At 47.4% G+C, this 20286-nt stretch overlaps 1 protein-coding gene across 1 annotated transcript in view; it reads right to left on the bottom strand.

The window, feature by feature from the left end:
- The window catches only part of PPM1H (protein phosphatase, Mg2+/Mn2+ dependent 1H), a gene marked incomplete at both ends in the record, with an annotated part of 236734 nt that overhangs the window by 105087 nt on the left and 111361 nt on the right, over positions 1–20286 (bottom strand). Inside the window, one exon of the mRNA XM_081082895.1 lies at positions 13401–13513. Coding sequence (XP_080939021.1) covers positions 13401–13513 — 113 coding nt within the window. The remainder of the gene's footprint in view (positions 1–13400; positions 13514–20286) is intronic.

Genomic DNA, 20286 nt, shown 5'->3' with positions numbered 1-20286 from the left:
AGGGACCCCGTGTTCCTGAAAAACTGGTGAGAACGATGGCGGTGATGTGCCAGGTCCGACTCGCAAAGGACGTGACTGAGAGAGGAGAGAAAAAACTGCACGTAAACTCTGACATAGAAAAGAACGAAAACGCCTGGCTCCAGGTTGCGGGAGGGAGGCGGGGGAGCACACAGGGAGATGGACCTGCATGGAAATTAATTGCAAGAACCCAGTTTCTGCAGGCGGGCCTGGTGGTGCCATGGCTGGGAATAGTTGCCACTCTGCAGCTTCAAAAGCCTCTTCATTGCCTTGGGTGCCGCTGCCACAGAAAGGCGGCGAGAGCGGGGCGGCCACACGGCCTGATGCCGAGGGTCAGGCGGGCCCTGGACCAGGCAGCCTGACTGAGGGCTTCCTGTGCCCCTGAGCTCCCTGGGGAGCACGACCTTGACTTCACAGCCCAGTCTTGCAAGAGAAAGAAAAAAACCTAGTTATTTCTCTGTCACATGCCTCGAGGCTTCTAAAGGGATTTGCTAAAAAAGGACTTTTTTTTCTGTGCTACAAGAGACACCACATCCATGGCTTCCCAAAACACTAGGTAAAAAAACAAAACAAAAATCCTATTAGAGCTGCCTGGCACGCCCCCCGAAGCACCGGAAGTTAGCTGTCAGCCTGCGGAGCCCCTCCCCGAGCACGCGGCCTCAGCGTGCCTGGCCTGGCTCCAGCACTCCGTCCACCTCCACGCGGGGAAGCGTAGCGTTCTGGCGTCCAGAGCTAGTATCTGGCAGCACTACTGGCTAAGACGGCTCACTCCCCGCGGGAGGCCTGGAACAGCTCAGGAATGCTGCTCTCTGAGACGCTCACAGCACTCTTCACATCAGCCCCAGGCTAGGGCAGCCCTTTCCTGGCCATCTATACTTAATGCAAAGTTTATCTACCTTGCACCACAATGTGATTATAAACTAAGCTATTCTAAAGTGGCAAACTCTAGTATTAGCAGTAACAGCAATAAATTAATAATCAATACTAATAACTAACACTGATTACGTGCTTTCTGAATAGAAGATAAGGACTGTCTAAACACGCCACAGGCATGCAGTCAGTATGTCATGTTCAATGCTTTAACGTGTATTATATATTTTACTTCTTTATTTTATTGATTATCAGTCTCCCGCCCCCCCACCCCCACCCCCGCCCCGCCCTAAAATGCAAGTTCCATTTCGACAGGAGTATTTGTCTCCATTATTTTTATTTTATTTTTTAATTGGTTTTAGAAAAAGGGAGTGAAAGGGAATTCAAACCCAGGATGCTTGGCTTTAAACCCTGTATTTTTAGTCAAGATTTAGTCTTTTTGACTTTCTATTTTAATATGGACAATAGCCAACATGTACTACAATGTGCTTACTATGTACTAGATCAGCGGTTCTCAACCTGTGGGTCGCGACTCCTTTGGGGGTCGAATGACCCTTTCACAGGGGTCACCTAAGACCATTGGGAAACATATATAATTACATATTGTTTTTGTGATTAATCACTATGCTTTAATTATGTTCAATTTGTAACAATGAAATTGGGGGTCACCACAACATGAGGAACTGTATTAAAGGGTCGCGGCATTAGGAAGGTTGAGAACCACTGCACTAGATAAACAAGATCATCGCCTTATGTGTACTGCCTCATTTAATAGAACAGTTCCCCATAGGAGGCTGCTATTATTTTCATCAGACAGATGAGCATACTGGGTCTTAGGAGCTCTTGCCCGAGTCCTGATGCGTGACTAGAACTCACTCAGGCCGTGTGAGCTCCAAGTGCACGCTCTGGGTCGCCACCCCCGAGTCCCGCTCGTCCTCCACCCAGAGAGCCTTCGTGCACTCCGGCGAAGGGCTCCGCAGCCACTCTCTGAACACTGTATTTCAGATGTGCACTGCACTCTCTTTTTCACACTATTCTCTTTAATAACCCACACTAGTCTTGGGTTCACACAAACGATGACTGAGTCAAACAGCAGTGACACCCGTCTGAGGTGCGGAGCTGACCTGAATCAAAACCATACTGAGCCGTGACCCAGAAACCCTCCCGCTCAGGCGGGAGTGAGGCCGAGCGCTCCTGAGAGCCATCTGCACTGAGACCCATCGGGAGGGCCCGGGAAGCGCTTCCCTGTGGGTCGGTATCAGAGCGGGGAGTTAAGCCCTTGCTCTGTGCAAAGAGCTTTCCACCACTTGAGGCCGGGGGGGGGGGGGGGGGGGGGGGAGGCCCGAGAGGGTAAAAACATGAGACTGAGCCCAATCCCTGTCACCCGTGCCACCCACTGAGGCAGCTGCAGCAGCCGTTGTGGGAGTAGAGTGAATGGCAGTACCCGTGATAGCGGCCTAGAAAAAGGTTCCTCTTGGCCTTAAGCAAGCCCCGTCCACTATTTTGTGTGTCTAGGTTAACAGAAATGCCAGAGTCATCCTCTTTTTCAGGCCCTTTGCAGACATAACTACATTCAAGGGAGCACATAGTCTTGTTAAATATCTTGTAATCTAGTCATAGAGATTCTCTCCCCACTTTCTCCCACCTTCACGTAATCTTCCTTACACTCCCTCCTTCATTCCAAACGTATAAAAGAAACGGCAAGGCAGTCCTTCCCAGAGCACCTGCTCAGCCTACTGAGGTCTTACTTCCAGGCGTGTCCTCTGTTTGACTCAAACGCTTTCACAGGTTTGGACATTCTTGTGTGGACGACGACTACATTTCCCAGCAGCCGTCCCTGTTTCCCAGGATGCACCTGAACTCCAGCCAATGGGCAGCCTGCCAGCGCCTCGCCTGGCCCGGCCATGAAACCATGAAACCTTCCTGAGCTCGCTCCAGGCTCTTGTTCCCTCCAGCTGACTGGATGGAGAGACCTCGGGAGCCCGGGGTTAAAGGTGGCAGACCCCCCTCATCCTAGGTCCCCCACATGCCTGCGAGAGACCAAGCCATCGCTTCTCCAGGCCAGTGAATTTGGGGTCTACTGTTTCCACACTTAGCCTACCCCAGACGCGACTGTAGAGCGGAAACACTTGCACCTTTCCTCATACAACTGTGAGGTCCTTTGACTCATAAAAAAAATACACACACACACACACACAAAACAGTCACAATATTTTAAAGATTCTCCTAAAGTCATAAAAATGGTGCTTCATGGGGACCTTAAACAACCAGATGACTTAGAATATTCTTATTAGGTGGTAGGTAATACGGTTACTGCAGAAGTATTTTCCCTAAGAGAGAACCCACTCTTCTCCACTGCGTCTCCCAACAGCTCCCACCGAGCACCGCGGGCTCTCAATGCGCACGCACTGAGCACAGTGACAACACAGCAGTTAACTAGTTCTGAGCGCTGCCCTGGCCCTGGCCCTGTGCGAAGAGCTTCCCCCCACCTGCCCGTTTAATCTTAACCCGGGGCGTGGGCACTTCCGTCATCTCCATTTACAGATGGCGGTACTGAGGCACTGCAAGCATGGCACTGAGCAAGGTCACACACAACTAAAAGCCTCAGAGGCAAGGTCAGCCCAGGAGCGGGAGTCCCTGCTCTTGGCCACTACTCTGTCCTCCGGTGGCTGTCAGCGCTGTACCAGCCTCATGGAGAGCAGGCCTCGCCACTCCAAGTCTGTGAACACCCAAAGACCTCTTTTCTATCCACACACGTTATCTTGTCACGCGGCTGGAAACATGCTCCTTGGTGTGAGTTTTCGTCATCCCTTCCAAACCTCTTCACCATTCCGGTCTCTGTGGAGGACCCTGCTCATTCATGCACAAGCTGGGATGTATAGCCCAGAGAGGGACTTCACTTGTAAAATCAGATTAATGACAGTACTTCCCCGAAAGGGTCGGTGTGAAGATTAATTAGGTTATTCACATAAAGCCCTAGAAATTAGAAGCGGCACCTGAGACAAAGGGAGCCAGGCCGAAAACGTTAGCTGTTATTTGCCTCATCTTCAAAGGCGGCAGCCTAGGATTACACTGGGTCTGGTGTTGGCATCCTATCACTGGTCAGACGGACTTTACTGTCCACTTACAGTTTTTAAAAATGGGAGCCATTGAGAAGTTTAGTCTCCCCTGTCCTGATAGTGTTTGTTTTTGTTGTTTTCCTTTTCAACGGATATTACACTTCACCTTGACTATGGTTAAGCTTCTCCTGATTGAGTTCAACCCACCTTCCCAGACACTAAAGGCCTTTGTTTTTCTCTCTCTCTTTTCTTGTTTGCTCGATCCCTCCACGAACCCCAGCTCCCCAGCCCCCCTGCCCCCGACAGCCTGCTCTCTATCTATGAGACTGTCTCCATTTTGCTTGTTAGTTGATTAGATTCCACCGAGGAGTAAAATCATATGGTGCCTGTCTTTCTCTAACTGGCTTATTTCACTTAGCGTAAGTCACAAAGGGTAAAATTTTCAATCCTGTTCATTCGCCTTACTTGGTTTCACATCAGCAGCAAATCAGAGGATTAGGACCTGAAAATCTTGGGGTGGCCAGAGTGCCCCAAAGATAAAGCTGTGGTGCTCTCTGCTAGAAAGATCCCCCCTGACACGGACTGTTTCACCCGGTCTCGGCCACCAAAGTCACTCTCCTGCCCACTGTTATCTCGTGCCCGCGTTCGTAAGGGCAAAATTCCATTTCTATGAACTCCATGAGCCTTCCCAGCCCCGTCCCTCTGTCTCTAGGAATAAAGGGAAGTTGTTAGAAGTGTAACTTGGTTGGGATGGGGGAACCACAGCCAAAACTCAACTGTGCCAGGGGCCCAACCATATGAGGCCAAAGGCCCACACAGAGTCATGTCTGCCCCGTTTCCAACAAGGTAATCCTCACTGGGCACGGGCTGGGCTGGGGGCTTCGGAACTACCCAGCCGTCAGTGGGAGTCTGAGCGAAGGAGTGGTCATGCAAGAAATCCTTACCATTTTTTGAGGACAAGGACCTATGTTCCAGAGTATCAAGCTGGCAGAAAGGAATCGCAGCCAGCTGACAGGTGCAGGCGGCCCGACCTCAGGGAGCAGTGTCAGAGGCTTAGGGGAAACGCTGTCCCCGAGGCTCCCCTGCATGCGGGACTTGGGGCGCCTGATAGCCTCCAGAGTGAGCCACTTTAGCCGCGGGCCAAGAAGAGCTGCAACTTTTAAACCCCGAGGCCATACGGCTCTTTGCGGCCCTCTCAGATGCCCAGGGTAGACCTGAGAGCAGCTATTCTTCCTTATGTCAGCATCGCCAGAAGGGCTTGCTAAGACATTGCCAGCCCCACCCCCTGGGTTTCTGATTCAGTGGATCTGGGGCAGAAGCCTAGAATTCACTTTTCTAATAAGTTCCCAGTTGCTACTGTTGCTGGTTTGGGGGCCACACTTTGAGAACCACTGGCTCAGGGCAAGGGATTGTCAGGGAAAGATTCGGAAAAAAACAAAAACAAAAACACCACCCAGGGAGAGGACAGGGAGGAAGTCCAGAGAGGAAAGGGCCTCTGGGTGCCCTCCATGTAGACAGCAAGTGGCTGGATAAAAAAAGCAAAGACTGTTTTGCACTGATGCGTGGTCTCCATGCCTTTGCGTGTATTAGTGACCAATTGGTGGTAATTTTCTTTTTCCTAATCCCTCTATAGGTACAGGTATGGCTAAGGGATAGTGTAAATACATACTGAAGAGACGGGAGCCATGCAGGAAAAAGGCAGAAACAGAGATTCAACTGTCCTAGTAGAGAATGGGGGTTAACTTTGGTTTCTTTCCATGCTATTTCTCGGATACTTGTCAGAAAAAGCAAGAGGTGTGCTGAACTCGCTGTGGTCCTGGAAGAAGATCAATTGTATTTCTGAACCCGGGCGCACTGGCAGGTGGGGGCGATGAACGACTTAGGAGCAACAAGCAGGAAGGCTCTGTTCTGGCCATGTATGCCCACGCACATAAGGAGGAATGAGAGATTAGGGGAGAACCAAGATGGCGGCATAGGTTAACGCCGGAGTTTGCTGCTTTGAACAACTACTTCAAAAGTGAAACTAAAAGACGGAACGGACATCACCCAGAACCACAGGAACGCTGGCTGAGTGGAAGTCCTACAAGTAGGAGGAAAGAGAAACGCATACGGACACTCAGAGGAGGCGCAGTGCTGAAGTCAAATTCTGAGGTGCGGAGTGCGCGGAGTGGGCTGGTGGCGGAGGGCGCGATTGGCATTTTCAATCGGGAGGGAGTCGCAGACTCTGAGCTCCAGATCCTGGCGAGTCTTTAGGGACCCAGACTCAAACGGGAGAAGCAGGACTGTCTGGCTTCGGTCAGAGCGAGTGCAGCTTTCTCTCCGAGGTTTGCAGCGGTTGCTGGGACTCAGAGAGGCAGAGCCCCTGGGGACAGGACTGAGAGCCGCCATAACTGCTCTCTCCGTCCCACCTTGTTGATCCTGTGCGACCCGCCCCGCCCAAGCCCTGCACAGATGCATTTGCCGGATAGCCTCAGGCAAAGGCTAGATTAGCACCTCCCTAGAGGACAGAAGTTCTCTCACTGCAGACACAGCTGATTCTCACAGCCACTTGGCCTGGAGGTCAAACCCTCCCTGGTATTAGCTACAACAATCAAGGCTTAACTACAAGACTGCGCACAAAGACCACTAGGGGGTGCACCAAGAAAGCATAACAAAATGCGGAGACAAAGAAACAGGACAAAATTGTCAATGGAAGATATAGAGTTCAGAACCACACTTTTAAGGTCTCTCAAGAACTGTTTAGAAGCTGTCGATAAACTTAATGAGATCTACAAGAAAACTAATGAGACCCTCGATCTTATATTGGGGAACCAACTAGAAATTAAGCATACACGGACTGAAATAACGAATATTATACAGACTCCCGACAGCAGACCAGAGGAGCGCAAGAATCAAGTCAATGATTTGAAATGCGAGGAAGCAAAAAACACCCAACCGGAAAAGCAAAATGAAAAAAGAATCCAAAAATGCGAGGATAGTGTAAGGAGCCTCTGGGACAGCTTCAAGCGTACCAACATCAGAATTATAGGGGTGCCAGAAGATGAGAGAGAGCAAGATATTGAAAACCTATTTGAAGAAATAATGACAGAAAACTTCCCCCACCTGGTGAAAGAAATGGACTTACAGGTCCAAGAAGCGCGGAGAACCCCAAACAAAAGAAATCCAAAGAGGACCACACCAAGACACATCATAATTAAAATGCCAAGAGCAAAAGATAAAGAGAGAATCTTAAAAACAGCAAGAGAAAGAAACTCAGTTACCTACAAGGGAATACCCATACGACTGTCAGCTGATTTCTCAACAGAAACTTTGCAGGCCAGAAGGGAGTGGCAAGAAATATTCAAAGTGATGAATACCAAGAACCTACAACCAAGATTACTTTATCCAGCAAAGCTATCATTCAGAATTGAAGGTCAGATGAAGAGCTTCACAGATAAGGAAAAGCTAAAGGAGTTCATCACCACCAAACCAGGATTATATGAAATGCTGAAAGGTATCCTTTAAGAAGAGGAAGAGGAAGAAAAAGGTAAAGATACAAATTATGAACAACAAATATGCATCTATCAACAAGTGAATCTAAGAATCAAGTGAATAAATAATCTGATGAACAGAATGAACTGTTGATTATAATAGAATCAGGGACATAGAAAGGGAATGGACTGACCATTCTTGGGCGGGAAAGGGGTGTGAGAGATGCGGGAAGAGACTGGACAGAAATCGTGCACCTATGGATGAGGACAGTGGGTGGGGAGTGAGGGCGGAGGGTGGGGCGGGAACTGGGAGGAGGGGAGTTATGGGGGGGGAAAGAGGAACAAATGTAATAATCTGAACAATAAAGATTTAATTAAAAAAAATTAAACAGATTAACATACTCAGCTTTTATAGCCAATTTATTGACAATTTATGATTAAAAAGCTTTTAATCCTTAAAAAAAAAAAAAAAAAAAAGGAGGAATGAACCGCTCTTCACATTCACGCGGGTGTGAGGCAGTTACGTCGTGTTTCATCGTCTTACCGCCGGGAAAGGGGAGACACCCGGAAAAGACAGCACAGAGGCTAACGGGTTCTGAGTTTAGAAACCTAAGTCTCATTTGACACCCAGCTCCTCTCCTCAGGAACATCTGGACTTGCCAGGAAATTCACCTCTGAATGAACAGGGAGCTTTAACTTAATTCTGGGAAATCAAAAACGAGGGAAAGAGGAATGAATGAAACCCACGCTGGCTGGACCCGGGGCTTTGTTTGAAGGACAATCTGCGGACGCTCGTTCGCTCCTGGGATCCAGAGCTGCTTCACGAACACATTGACCTCGCCGCCCTTTCCCTGGGAGGACCTTCAGGAACGTGAAGATGGCCCTGCACTTCCAGGAAAAAGTCAAGATGCTTGCGGCCAAAGAAATTGTAAACACCACAAAATGGGGATCTGGATTTGTGCCAGGAATCACGTATAAGACAGTCGTCTACAAGAGCCAGAGAATGCTTCTGCATGAGCCAAAAATGCTTCTTATGTTAATTTCAACAGATGACCACTGGAATGAAAACATAACATTTAAAACGGTCTCATTGAATACTGGGACCTCTGGATGGGGATGGCAGCCCTCACTTTGGGAAAATATTTCCTGTATCATCCCTGAATGAACTGGGCCACTCAAAGCTTCAAATAGTTTCCAGTGCACCCATCCATTCACTGCACTGCATAAGCCACTTCAAGTGAAATCAAAGCCACTGGGCATAAGGTATGCCATCATTTTACACACAAACAGGAAGGAAAATGTTCACTAGAAACTTGATTTTGGAGATGTTCAAATGTGAAAAGCAAAAGAGAAAGACCCTGTGTCTTGGCCTGGGTGGGAACTCCCCGGCACAGGGCACTGACTGAGAACTGGGGGCGCTGAGAAGGGGGCGCTCTGCTGTCCAGCCCCGGGAGGGCTGGTAGCCCTGCTCCTTCACAGCCATGGGACACGGGCAAACCCCTTCCCCTCGGTGAGCCGCAACCTGTATCTAATATTAACGTTGCCTGCTTCTCACTACTTTGCTGGGAGAATCAAACATGATCCTGTTACAGTTTTTACCTTGTGCCCAACACTTACTAGCTGTCTATTCCTGCTGCTACTAGGAATCTGGCAAGAGCAAGATTCTGAGTTTAACAAATATTAAATGGCTTCTAGAATGTGAATGAGTTCCCCTAGTCTCTGTGCCAAACCTTGAGACACTGTGTGAAATAAGGCCTGACGACTTTGCTGCCTCAGTGCCGTGGCTCTGGAAACGAAATGAAATCATTGTCTACAATGGAGTCAAAACATCTTCTTAAATGGAAGAATCACTGGGGCCCCACGGAGTGGATGACTGGAACACGATGGGTGATAGTTTGCATACTGCTTTGCATGACATTTGCATGCCACCAGTTCCTTTGTACTGGAAGTGGAAACCCGCCCACCATCTGGTTCTTTCCTAGGCCCTTAGGGTCCCCTAGGTGTAGAGTTGGCTGCCTCTGCCTGGGGAAAATGAAGCAATCGGTGTGCATGAAGTAGCTGTGGCATGTGCCTCCAGGGCTGGTTATCTCGCTGCGGGGAGAAGGGCAAGTCTGTCCCAGGCTGTGGACCAGTCCCCTGGCACCACTGTGGACCATCCTGCCCTGAGGATGGTCGCCAATGCGAACACCGGTAACCCACAAGTATCGCCAGGCTTCACCTGAACACAACCCCCAGCACGACTGCACCTGCTGGTAAATCAGACGAGCCACAGCTAAGTGGCTGAGAGAACAGTTCTTGACCACCGGTAGCTTCCATGTCAAACCAGTGCACCGCTCTTTTCCGGAGTGTGAGTAATCATGGGGTAGTGGACCTACGACAAAGGTTTGCTTTCACTTTCAAAGTTGTCAGGATTTAAGGTAAACAGGCAGCAGCCAATACCTGGCAATAAAGAACAAAAATCAGCACCGAGTTCATGAGAACCCTGGTGCAGAATCCTCTGCCAGCTCTACTGCTGTTTCTTGGGATTAACTGAGTATTTCTGAGCCCTCAATTCATGGCTACTTGTCCATAAGTGATAATGGACCTATGTTTACCAGTACATAGGCCCAAAGTTACGAAACTGCTGTTTCTTGGGATTAACTGAACATTTTTGTAAACTCAAATACCTATAATGTAGTATTGGTATGTAAACTGGACAGTGATTCTATATAAGAGGATGTGAAATATCTATTGTTCATACAAGAGCTGAAAATAGCACCCTAATGAGTAAGTGTCCTCTGAGTTACCCTTTGGGTGGTGCATACAAAGGCCCGCTCACAATTCTCCGCGGCTCCCACATGACATGTGACCCACAAGTGAACAGCAAACCCAACCAATCAGCCATAAAAACCCAAATTCATATCCGGATACTGGGGCCAGGAGACGACAAAGATAATTAAGCTTATTAGGTTTTAGAGATGCTATTTTGTCATAGGATAATTTTATCTTTGGGTGCTTTACAGCTTTAATAAGCATAAAAGGCTTTTAAAATGACTGGAAAAAACATGTGAAAGAGTATGCTTTTGCAGACACTTAGAAACACGGGAGCCTCAGTTACACTAAAATTTCAAAAAGTGACTCTAAGAAAGTTAAAATAACCAAATGAACCGCCTTGAGAGACCACTTTTCTGTCCTAAAGTGTCACTTCTCAGAGGATAATCATGAGAATGCCAGAAATTTTAGAGATTTAGTACAATGCCTACCACCTTTTTTTATACACGAGGAAGTCAAGATCTTATTTAGAAACTGGCGCTTATTTAAAAAAAGGCAGAGTCCAGGAGATGAACACTCGGGACTGGCAGGTGCTGGACCAGGCACGGGGGTCAGAGGCCTGGCTGGTGGGGGCTCAGTTAAAGAGCTGAGAGCTTTGAAGAAAACCACATTCCAAAAGGAGAAAAAGGTGTTAAGGAGAAATGGCGTCTCTAAAAAGAATAACCAAACATAAGGATATTCTGGGGCAGAGTTGGGTGACCTTCTGGGTCTGGGGTCACCTGGGATGAGGGGTGGGCCTGTCCCCAGGAAGCAGAGCCCTGCACCACCTCAGTCCCTGAAAAGGCCAGGAAAGCAAACTCATTTCAAAGGACAGGGAACCAGACATATGACAGAAGGTGCATATGAATCACCGATTCAGTGCTACTCGGAACAGGAGGGCATCGCCTCTTTAACTGCTCATCTGTCTCCCCAAAACCTCAAGATCCGGACAGAACAAGCGGCCCAGAAGCTGGCTCCTCAGTGTGTCTTACAGGCCCCTGAAGACAGAGAGTTCCTGTCTTTAAGGGAAAAGGAGCGGTGGACGTGCTGGTTATCCTCTGCCCGCCCCCACCCCGGGATGCAGTCTTGGCCTGTGCCTGTGTCCTGGCTCACTGGCCTCTGTGACCTGCATTCCCTGGGCTCCTTGTCACCTGTGCTCATCCAATGGGAAGCCTGGCAAGGGATGGGGGATGGGAAGAGAGATGGCAGAGTATTTCTTCCCATTCTCTCCTGCAGGCCCTGCCCAGGGCTCTCACCTGTGCCCCCAGCCTCCTGGCTCTGCAGTAGCATTTGCTCCCTGGTCCCTGCAGGCTTGTCAGTGGCAAGAGGTGTGGGGGGATATAAATGCTTTCTTGGGCCTCCCCGCTCCTGGCTGGCTCCCTTTCATTTCTTCATTCCTTGGACCCTGACTCTAAATTGGAGTCTCTCTTTTGCCAGGACCCTGAAGCGACACCAGGGAATGGAGACCATGGAATAAACATGGCAGCGTGTACATTTTATGTTGAAACTGAGATACCTTACAGAGTAGAACGGAAATCCACATATATACTTTAAACATAAACAGACCTTCAAAAACATCAGCTTCCAACCCCAAATACTGCTGCCCTGGCAGTTCACTCTCCTTTGGCCTCCAAGATCTTTAGCGGCAAAACTGGGAACGGATGCTCTACCAGGGGGAATGGAGCCTCCCTCACTCTCCATCTGCGTTATAAGTGGAAGTACAATCAGGAGCCACACAACGGCATTTCATTTCAGTCAATGATGAAACACAGGTGTGAGGCGGTCTGTAAGCTCATACTGTACAGCCTTGTGTGTACTAGGCTATACCATCGAGGCGTGTGCTGGTACACTCTGAGGTGTTCATACAACAATGAAGTCACCCAACAACACATTCCTCAGAATGTCTTCCTGTTGTGAAGCAACGCATGACTGTAAAGTTAGGGGAATTCCTTGGTTGCCTGAGGGAGCTGGCCTTCCAGGCCACAGAGCAGCAGCCACAACCTGATGGAGACAGGGGACGCGGGGAGGGAGAGGAGGAAAATAACTCAAGCAGGGCCAGCACACAGGAAGGAGGAGGAGGGCCAGGAATGGGAGCATCCTAAGATCTTGGCCTGTGGAGGATGTCACTCCTCTGAGAACAATGTGGCTGGAGTCCAGCACTTTGATTCCTTTCGGAATAAAGAGTCAGACCTTAGCAAAAGTCCTGCTATAAGGCCAACATCCTTTGTTACTAAATGGTCAGAGAATTATGCAATATTAGAACACTTTTCACAGTCTATAATTTAAAAATTCCCCACACCTAAAATGAAGACACATTGGTTATCTATATATATAAAAGCCTAAGTGACCGATCGACCATTCAACTGGTAGCTATGATGCGCACTGACCACCAGGGGCAGACACTCCAACGGGTAGGTTAGCTTGCTGCTGGGGTCAGGCTGATCGGGACTGGGCGAGATGGGCTGGACACACCATGGAGCCCTCCTGCGGTTCCTCCTTGGCCCTGATCGTGCACCAGTGGGGTCCTCAGCCTGGACTGTGCCCTCTTGCAATCTGGGACCCCTCTGGGGATGTCTACAGGCCAGGCCGAGGAACCCCACCGGTGCATGAATCTGTGCACCGGGCCTCTAGTTTAAAATAAAAGTGAAACACAAGTTGATCTTACTCCTCATAATGCTGGATAGATAATCATTAACCATAACCCCTTGGACTTACAGTAGAACCTGGAAGAGAGGAGAAGGCAGCCGCTAAGGGCATGTGCATAAAAGGAAAAACTGCTGGGCTTCTGGGAGCGGACAGTCACTGAGCAGAAGTGGAACCAGCTGGGGAGTCCTCCTGTGTCCCCTCCAAACACCCACTTTGTTCAATTCCTGTCCTCCTTCCTCATCACTCTCATATATGATGCCTCTGCTAAGCTTTTATTAACAACCAGGCTCTGAAGTCAAGATCCGTGTGGATACTACCGGTTTCCATTAAGGTATATATGTGAACTGCTACTATGGACAAGATGCCTTTACCTTTCAATACCAGCCTGATGATTCTTCGTAAGTGCATTTGTATTCAGATGGAGAAGACTTCTCTTTATTAATACCTAATTCCAAGTGGAATTATCTCATTTCTCATCATTTTTTTTCAAAGATAAAAATTATCAAAAGGCAATAGACACCAGTAAGAACCAGGTTAGTTTGCTTACCTGCTGTCCCCAGCATTTGCCACATACAGCTTCCCAAGGAGGCAAATGACAATGAGGGCTGTGCAGCCACCAGATATGTTATATGAACTCCTCTCTCGTTCTATCTGCAGGTCCTGGGGAAGAAAACGAAGTTAGTGTTGGATTGCACAGGAATGCGTATCAAAGGCTTTCCTAGCATCGCTCCCTAAGGGTCTGAATGTGCTTCAAAGAGACAAGAGAATCCTCGGCACTTGCTTTTCGGCCCCCTAATGAGCATTTCTGGAGAGGACACTGGCATGAAACTGGTCTGCCAGACCATCTGCGGACCAGAGGGAGGAAGCAGGGGTGGCAAACAGACATAACCAGGCAAAAATGAGAAGAATAAAACCAACTGTAGTCAATAAATACCATAGTTTATGGAAAATGCAGGCTTTGTACGGGCTGTCTGAGCTGCCATGTGGAAAAGACAATAGAAAGGCTGACGAGGCCATGTACTTGGTCCTGGTCAATGATTTTAACCCCAAAGTCTCCAATCAATAGTTTCTTTGACAGCTAGGAGAGAGAGGTGACTTGAAGGACAGTGCCCTCTGTTCACTGCAGACAGGAGTCAACCTCCTGTCTTACTGATCAAAGATACAAAAGCTCCTGTACTCGGGTCTGACGTTCACAACAGTGACGCACATGCATAGCAACGGTCAACTTTCATCCTCAATGTCAGCTGGCGGGCGAAGCACTTTACATATAGAGTCTCATCTCGTCCTCACGACCACAGGAGTAGCCTCACTGTCCAGAGGCAGAGAAGTGGGGTAACCTGCCCCTGTTTACCTGGCTGGAGTTTGGATTCCAATTCAGTTCTCTTCCTCCAAAGCCTATGTTATTACTTGCCACCTAATGAGGCGTCCCTAAGAAAACTAAAAATAGACCAACACTTCTACTGACAGATGTGCATCATCCTCAAGACAGATCGTTGTGAAATTCTACTGACAGAAGTAAGGGCTCCGTTACCTCAGAAAATGGGAGTTTAATTAGGAAAAGAAACCGAATGCTAGCTAAAATATCCCAGTAGTAATCTGCTGGTGGGGCAGAGGGAGGGAGAATGCGGTTGGGTGATAAGTCGAGAAGAGGAAGAAATGGTGCCCGGGCTGACGGTGAGGGTGCCACTGGCAGACCGAGGGCCAGGGCACTTTAGTGATTCCTGGTGGCTCAGTGGCTTTGGCCAACTCCCCGTGCAAAGGGAGAGAGAATTCAGTAACCCAGCATTTATCAGCAGTGGCTTTACTCCAGGGGCCAGGCGTGGGGATACAAAGCTAGACAAACACCAATGGGAAACTGGAGACAAAAGAGCCTGAGTTGAGGCCACAGAATAGGAACAGGGTTTTGGTCAAAAAGTAAGGAGAGAAAAAAAGTGCAAAGACAGGAGCTGGGAGAAACCAACTTACTGGGAATGAAGTGGGAAAGGAGAAAGGCAGTGGGAGGGCTGAGGAGGCCGGGGGTTGGGGAGGGGGTGGGGAAAGTGTGTGTGGGGGGTGGTTCAGAAGCAGGTGAAGGAAAACTCCGGCAAGGGAGTGAGTGAACAGCAGCATCGAAGCTGCGCCAGGCTCCGCCATCGGGCACGTGTGGCCGACTCTTCTGCTTGTCTTCCCACAGGACTTTCAGGAGCAACAGGTTCCTGGCCAAGAAAACAAGGCAGAATCGGCCCATTCCCCCTTGGATATGGGCGGAAACCGGTAATACAATCAGGCACAACTCCAAGAGGAGACACTGAGAGGAACCAGGCCGGGTCTGTCAGGAGTCGCCCAGGAGAGGCGCTCACACCCAGCTGCACCCAGGATGCCTGTGGCTAACCGCGTCCCTGAAAAGCTAGATCACTACTGTCGGGGAACTGGGTGTTTTTATTGGGAAATTATCGGAAGAATGATTTTTCTCTTTGTTGACATTTTTTTTGCAGTAACAAACATGTGAGGCCTTTAAAAAAAAAAAGCTACACAAGGGTCAAGCATGAGGACTACCTTCAGAGACTTAAACTGTATACATCAGCTTTCTTTTTTTTTTTTTTTAATTTTATTGATTTTTTACAGAGAGGAAGGAAGGGAGAGAGACAGAGAGCTAGAAACATCGATGAGAGAGAAACATCGATCAGCTGCCTCCTACACATCTCCTACTGGGGATGTGCCCGCAACCCAGGTACATGCCCCTGACCGGAATCGAACCCGGGACCCCCCAGTCCGCAGGCCGACGCTCCATCCACCCTCCATCCACCGAGCCAAACCGGTTTCGGCACATCAGCTTTCTTAAGGGACTGTTGTGAGGATTACATTAGACGGTGTGTGTGAGGGGCTTAGCAGGCCATCTAGATCCTTCCACAGCCTGGAAACTCCGTGACTGCGAGCACTGTTACACTCTCAACACCTACACTGGGCCAGATTAAAGGCAGCGTAGGAAATGTCTATTAAGTGGGCAAATAAAATCACACAACTAAAAATGCCTGGGTTTCCAAAGGCTCTCCCACCATCTCATCTCTGCTACAATATGAGAAATGTGTTCATGATTCACAAATGAGAAGCTTACAATGCAAATAACTGCTCACTCAGGTCAGTAAGGAGGAGCCCACACTTCAGTTAGCGAAGTCCCGTGACCAGAACGACTGACCGAATGTCCTCAGAACCTCACAGGGAGGGCTGGAGGGAGAAGGGAAGGAGGGGCCTGGATGGCCACCGGGAGGGGCTGTCAAACAGAAGTGAGAGAGAAGAGACAGCAAGCATCCAGCTGGCAGAAGTTTTGTCTGTTTAACCTCCAAACTATGCATAAACAGAACCAAAATCCTGCCCACAAAGGCGTTTGTGGGTGGATTTATTCATTTTTTCACATTTAAATAAATAGTATCAAGTTGATATTATGATAGATATGTATTTCATCAAATTATCATATAAATTGGTATGTGAAGTCCACACCCAATTATTACTGCTTTTTATATACTGGAAGGAACTGCTCTAGCTCAGAAACCATCCTTTCACATCCAGAATCAATATTTGTGTAAATACTTCAAGTCTGGATGAAAGGCAATTTTTATGAAAACCCCCTGGGCACTCCTTGCTTGCATGGACTGGGGTATGAACGGCTCCTGACAGACTTACATCAGGGGTGTGATCCCGGGGCCGGGGGCCGGGGACGGGGGGATGCTCTGGTACACAGAGGCCACGGCAGAGTCCCCTGGGGATCAGTCAGGCAAGTGTATTCTGCATCGTACGTGCAGTGCAGTATCGTGGTTTACATCACACACAAAAATGATTATAAAATTATGTAATCCTTAAAAAACCGAGGCAGAGCGTGCAACACTAAGACTTTCTGCTACGGCAGAGTTCATATTTGCCTTTAATTTTGGGGAAACACTCCTGTTAGCTTGCCCAGTTATCCCTTGCTAGTACATTAATAGTGATTCACTGGGTTTTTTCCCCCCTAATTTAATAATTTCTTTCATCTTTTCCTGTGTTTCAACTACTTCTCTTTAGCTCCCCCAGCATAAGGAATGCTAAATTTGGCAGCACTTTCACATCAATAGTGGACTAAAGTCTAGTTACATTTTATCCAAGGAACTTTGCTGATATGTTCATGTGTTCCACCCAAACCCCCATTTGTGTGGTAAGATATATGTATGCAAACACACACACACACACACACACACACACACACACACGCGTGCGCGCGCGCGCGAGCTCTAACTACAAGTCTGCTCTCTGGAATCACAGTGACAAGGATTTGAAAGCTGTGCTTCTATAGACTTCGTCACCCTGAAGGATTCACTGACATTAAAATACACTCTTCTATTTCTCCTGAAACTGGGTGTAACTGGAACATATTCTAAAAATAACTGCTTCCCTCTCCCCTCCCCAGAAGCAAAAATAGCACATTAACTTTCTTCCTACACCACCTACTCCGCTTAGAAGATGTTTCACAAAATCTTAGCATTGAAAGGAACATGAAAGGACCATCTGGACGGTTTCTTCTACTACCAGATCTAACCTGATAAATGAAGTCAGTAAAGATATATTTACCATTAGATCAGCTATCTATTTTCTCCAAACTCTCAACTTTTCCAATTTGCTTAAATTTCTCACACTCTAGGTAAAACATACAAAAATATGCATAACTATTATTCTTTATTAAAACCCCTCAGGTTTGGGGTTGTTTTTACATTAATGCAATCATGGGGGAAATTGCTTTGTGCTAAACCAGGACCAATTTTAATAGTTCCCCATTTTAGCCAAAACTATTTGGCTAAACTATTTTAGCTAAAATGAGGAAGTCAGCAAACCTCAAGACATGTCTAGAAAAACTAGTAAAAAACAGGCACACATCACCATTCCTTTCCAAGCACGGTCTAAAAGGATCAACTTAAATGACTCCTGAGATTCAATTAATGAGATGATTGACTTATCTGCTCAACAAAGGCCCTTTCTACTGAGCAGGACTGATTTAGCCTGTGTTATGTCTGCATAAATATTACAGTTAACTGAGGTTTATCTCTAAATCAAAAGAAGGAATCCCATTTTCAAGACCTGGGTTTTATTTTGCTTCTTTTTATTGCAAGACAGTGGGAACAATGAGGGGGGAAAAGAGATGTGTGCCGCATGAGACCAATTCAGCAGGAAAGAGCTGCAAGACAGAAAATACATTGCTGGGGATGGTTGTAATTTGGTTTGAAAGTCCCAGAGATGACGCAACCCTGGATCGTTCTTTGTTTCCTACCAATTTTCAGGTTGCGAAAGGAAAGCATCAGACAGCACAAGGCAGAGAGGGTTGGGTAATTTCAATAGAACTTGGCAGCTCCCCCTAGCATGGTTAAAACATAGCTCTGAACACATTGCTAACAGTGTCCGTCACAAATAATAAGATTCTGCATGGTTTTAGTATTTGGGTCTGATTTTGGTTTATTCTGAGAACAAGCCAATCTGTCAGCCAGGCAATGGGGAAGGGAAAAAACCAGTACTGCCTAATACTGCCACCTGCTGGCTGTTGCTGGAATCACATGTCCATTCCTTCTTGGAGGAACTTTCTGATCTACCAGAAACAAAGACAAAACAAAACGCTAGCTTAAATACAGGCAGACACTCAGGTCCACAACTTAACTATGAATATGCTAATTTTTAAAAGACAAGAATTTCTAAACTGTAAAGCTTTGCATTCATCCTCCTTTTTCACCATTGTGTTACCATACGGTTTTTACTAACAAAACAAAGCCGAGCTGAGTGGTACTTCTATTCATTTACTCACTAACAGATAGCTTTACAACTTAAAATACTTCCTTTTTTCTCCCTCAGAACAACCATATTCTAGAACATTCTTCACTGTGGTGAGGAATCTATACCTGTCCTGAAAAGGAAATAAGACAGATTTTTAAGTCTCCTGCCTAGGGGCCAATTAGGAAAAAATACGGGGGACATAAAATGAGGAAGGGTCCAATTAGAAAGTAGCATGTATAAACAAAGAAGCTGCCAGCATTTATAAACCCTTAGACAAACAGACTTCACTGGTCCCCCTTTGGGGGCCCCCTCCCCACGAGGGAGTCTGTATACACTTGCAATTAATTTCCATGCTTTTGCATAAAATCTTTTAGTCCACGAATTTTTATTCTTCAAACTCTGTAGGACAAGAACTCGGAAACTCCAGCTTGCCATTTGGGGTATCACAATTATACCAACAATGGGAGCGACTTCCTTCGAGAATCTGAAATGCTGACTATTCACCCCGTTTTTGTGGGTGGGGAAGTAGGGAGGCCACTGTGGTCATTTGTTTTATTCACATCTATCATCTTGGGCCAAATAACAACCTAAACACAATAGGTGACAAAACTTAGCTGCTAAAGTTGGCATTGTTACAGAGCATTGTTGGGAAGCAGAACTGACGTAAGTCACAAAGTTCTGAAATCCCAGGCCTTTGGGAAGCCATGGCGGCCACAGGAGGGACTGGCTATGAATGGTCCTCACTAGGGAGGGAGATCCAAGATGACATACAGTCAGGGGCCTCGGTGCACACCTGCTTCTGCCAGCCCACACAGTAAGCATCAGAGGCCAGTGGTCAGCGTCACCTTCACCACAGGCCACGTGTGGCGCCAGGCAACCTGGGGACAGAGGAGGAAAGCAGTGGCCTCAAAGAAGCCTCCAGTATTTGGTGAAACTGTTCAAAGAATTTTCCCCGCTTCTGTTAGTCTCTATTTTCGACTAATACCTACTTTTCTTTTGTGGAAATAAGTGCTATTTATTTTGGCTTGATGTTTCTGAACCTTTTTAACCGATTGTCCCTCTCAGACAGATATTGACAAGCACCACCCTCCCTAATGTTACTTAGAACATCAAAATTAATGAGATATTGTATATTTATCTCTATATTCATATAATGTGCGACTACAAATGCCCCTAAATATAAAATCTATTCTTTTACTTATAGACCCTCATGGTGTCTAGAAGAATGAGGTTATAAAATATTAGCTCAAGCTATACTAGTGACTGAGAAAGGTATGTGTGTGAGAGAGAAAGAGAGACAGAGTGAGAGAGAGAAAAAGAGAGAGAGAGAGAGAGAGAGAGAGAGAGAGAGAGAGAGAGAGAGAGAGAGAGAAACTACAGAAATGTCATCAGTGAGGCAAATTTGAGGCTTTAGGCGCTGAGCTTGGGAAAGTTTTAGTTATTAAAAGTAAGAGAGAAAGCTGAAATGACTGGATCTTATTTAAATACTGAGTTTTCCTGCAAGGCCTCAAGAACACCCAGAAAGAGGAAAGCTAGAGAGCCACTGGCTATTGTGAGGAAAGAATGTAGGAGTGGCTGGGAAATTACAAACCTGCCCTTCTCCGAAAGGCCTTGAAAGGCCTGCGGAGGAACGTCCAAGATCAGGCCAAGGAGATCAGGAAATCTGT

Source organism: Myotis nattereri, assembly GCF_964212035.1.
Source record: "Myotis nattereri genome assembly, chromosome: 2".
NCBI classification, from domain to species: domain Eukaryota; kingdom Metazoa; phylum Chordata; class Mammalia; order Chiroptera; family Vespertilionidae; genus Myotis; species Myotis nattereri.
The sequence above is the reverse complement of the archived record's forward strand: the minus strand, read 5'-3'. Positions and strand labels throughout refer to the sequence as shown.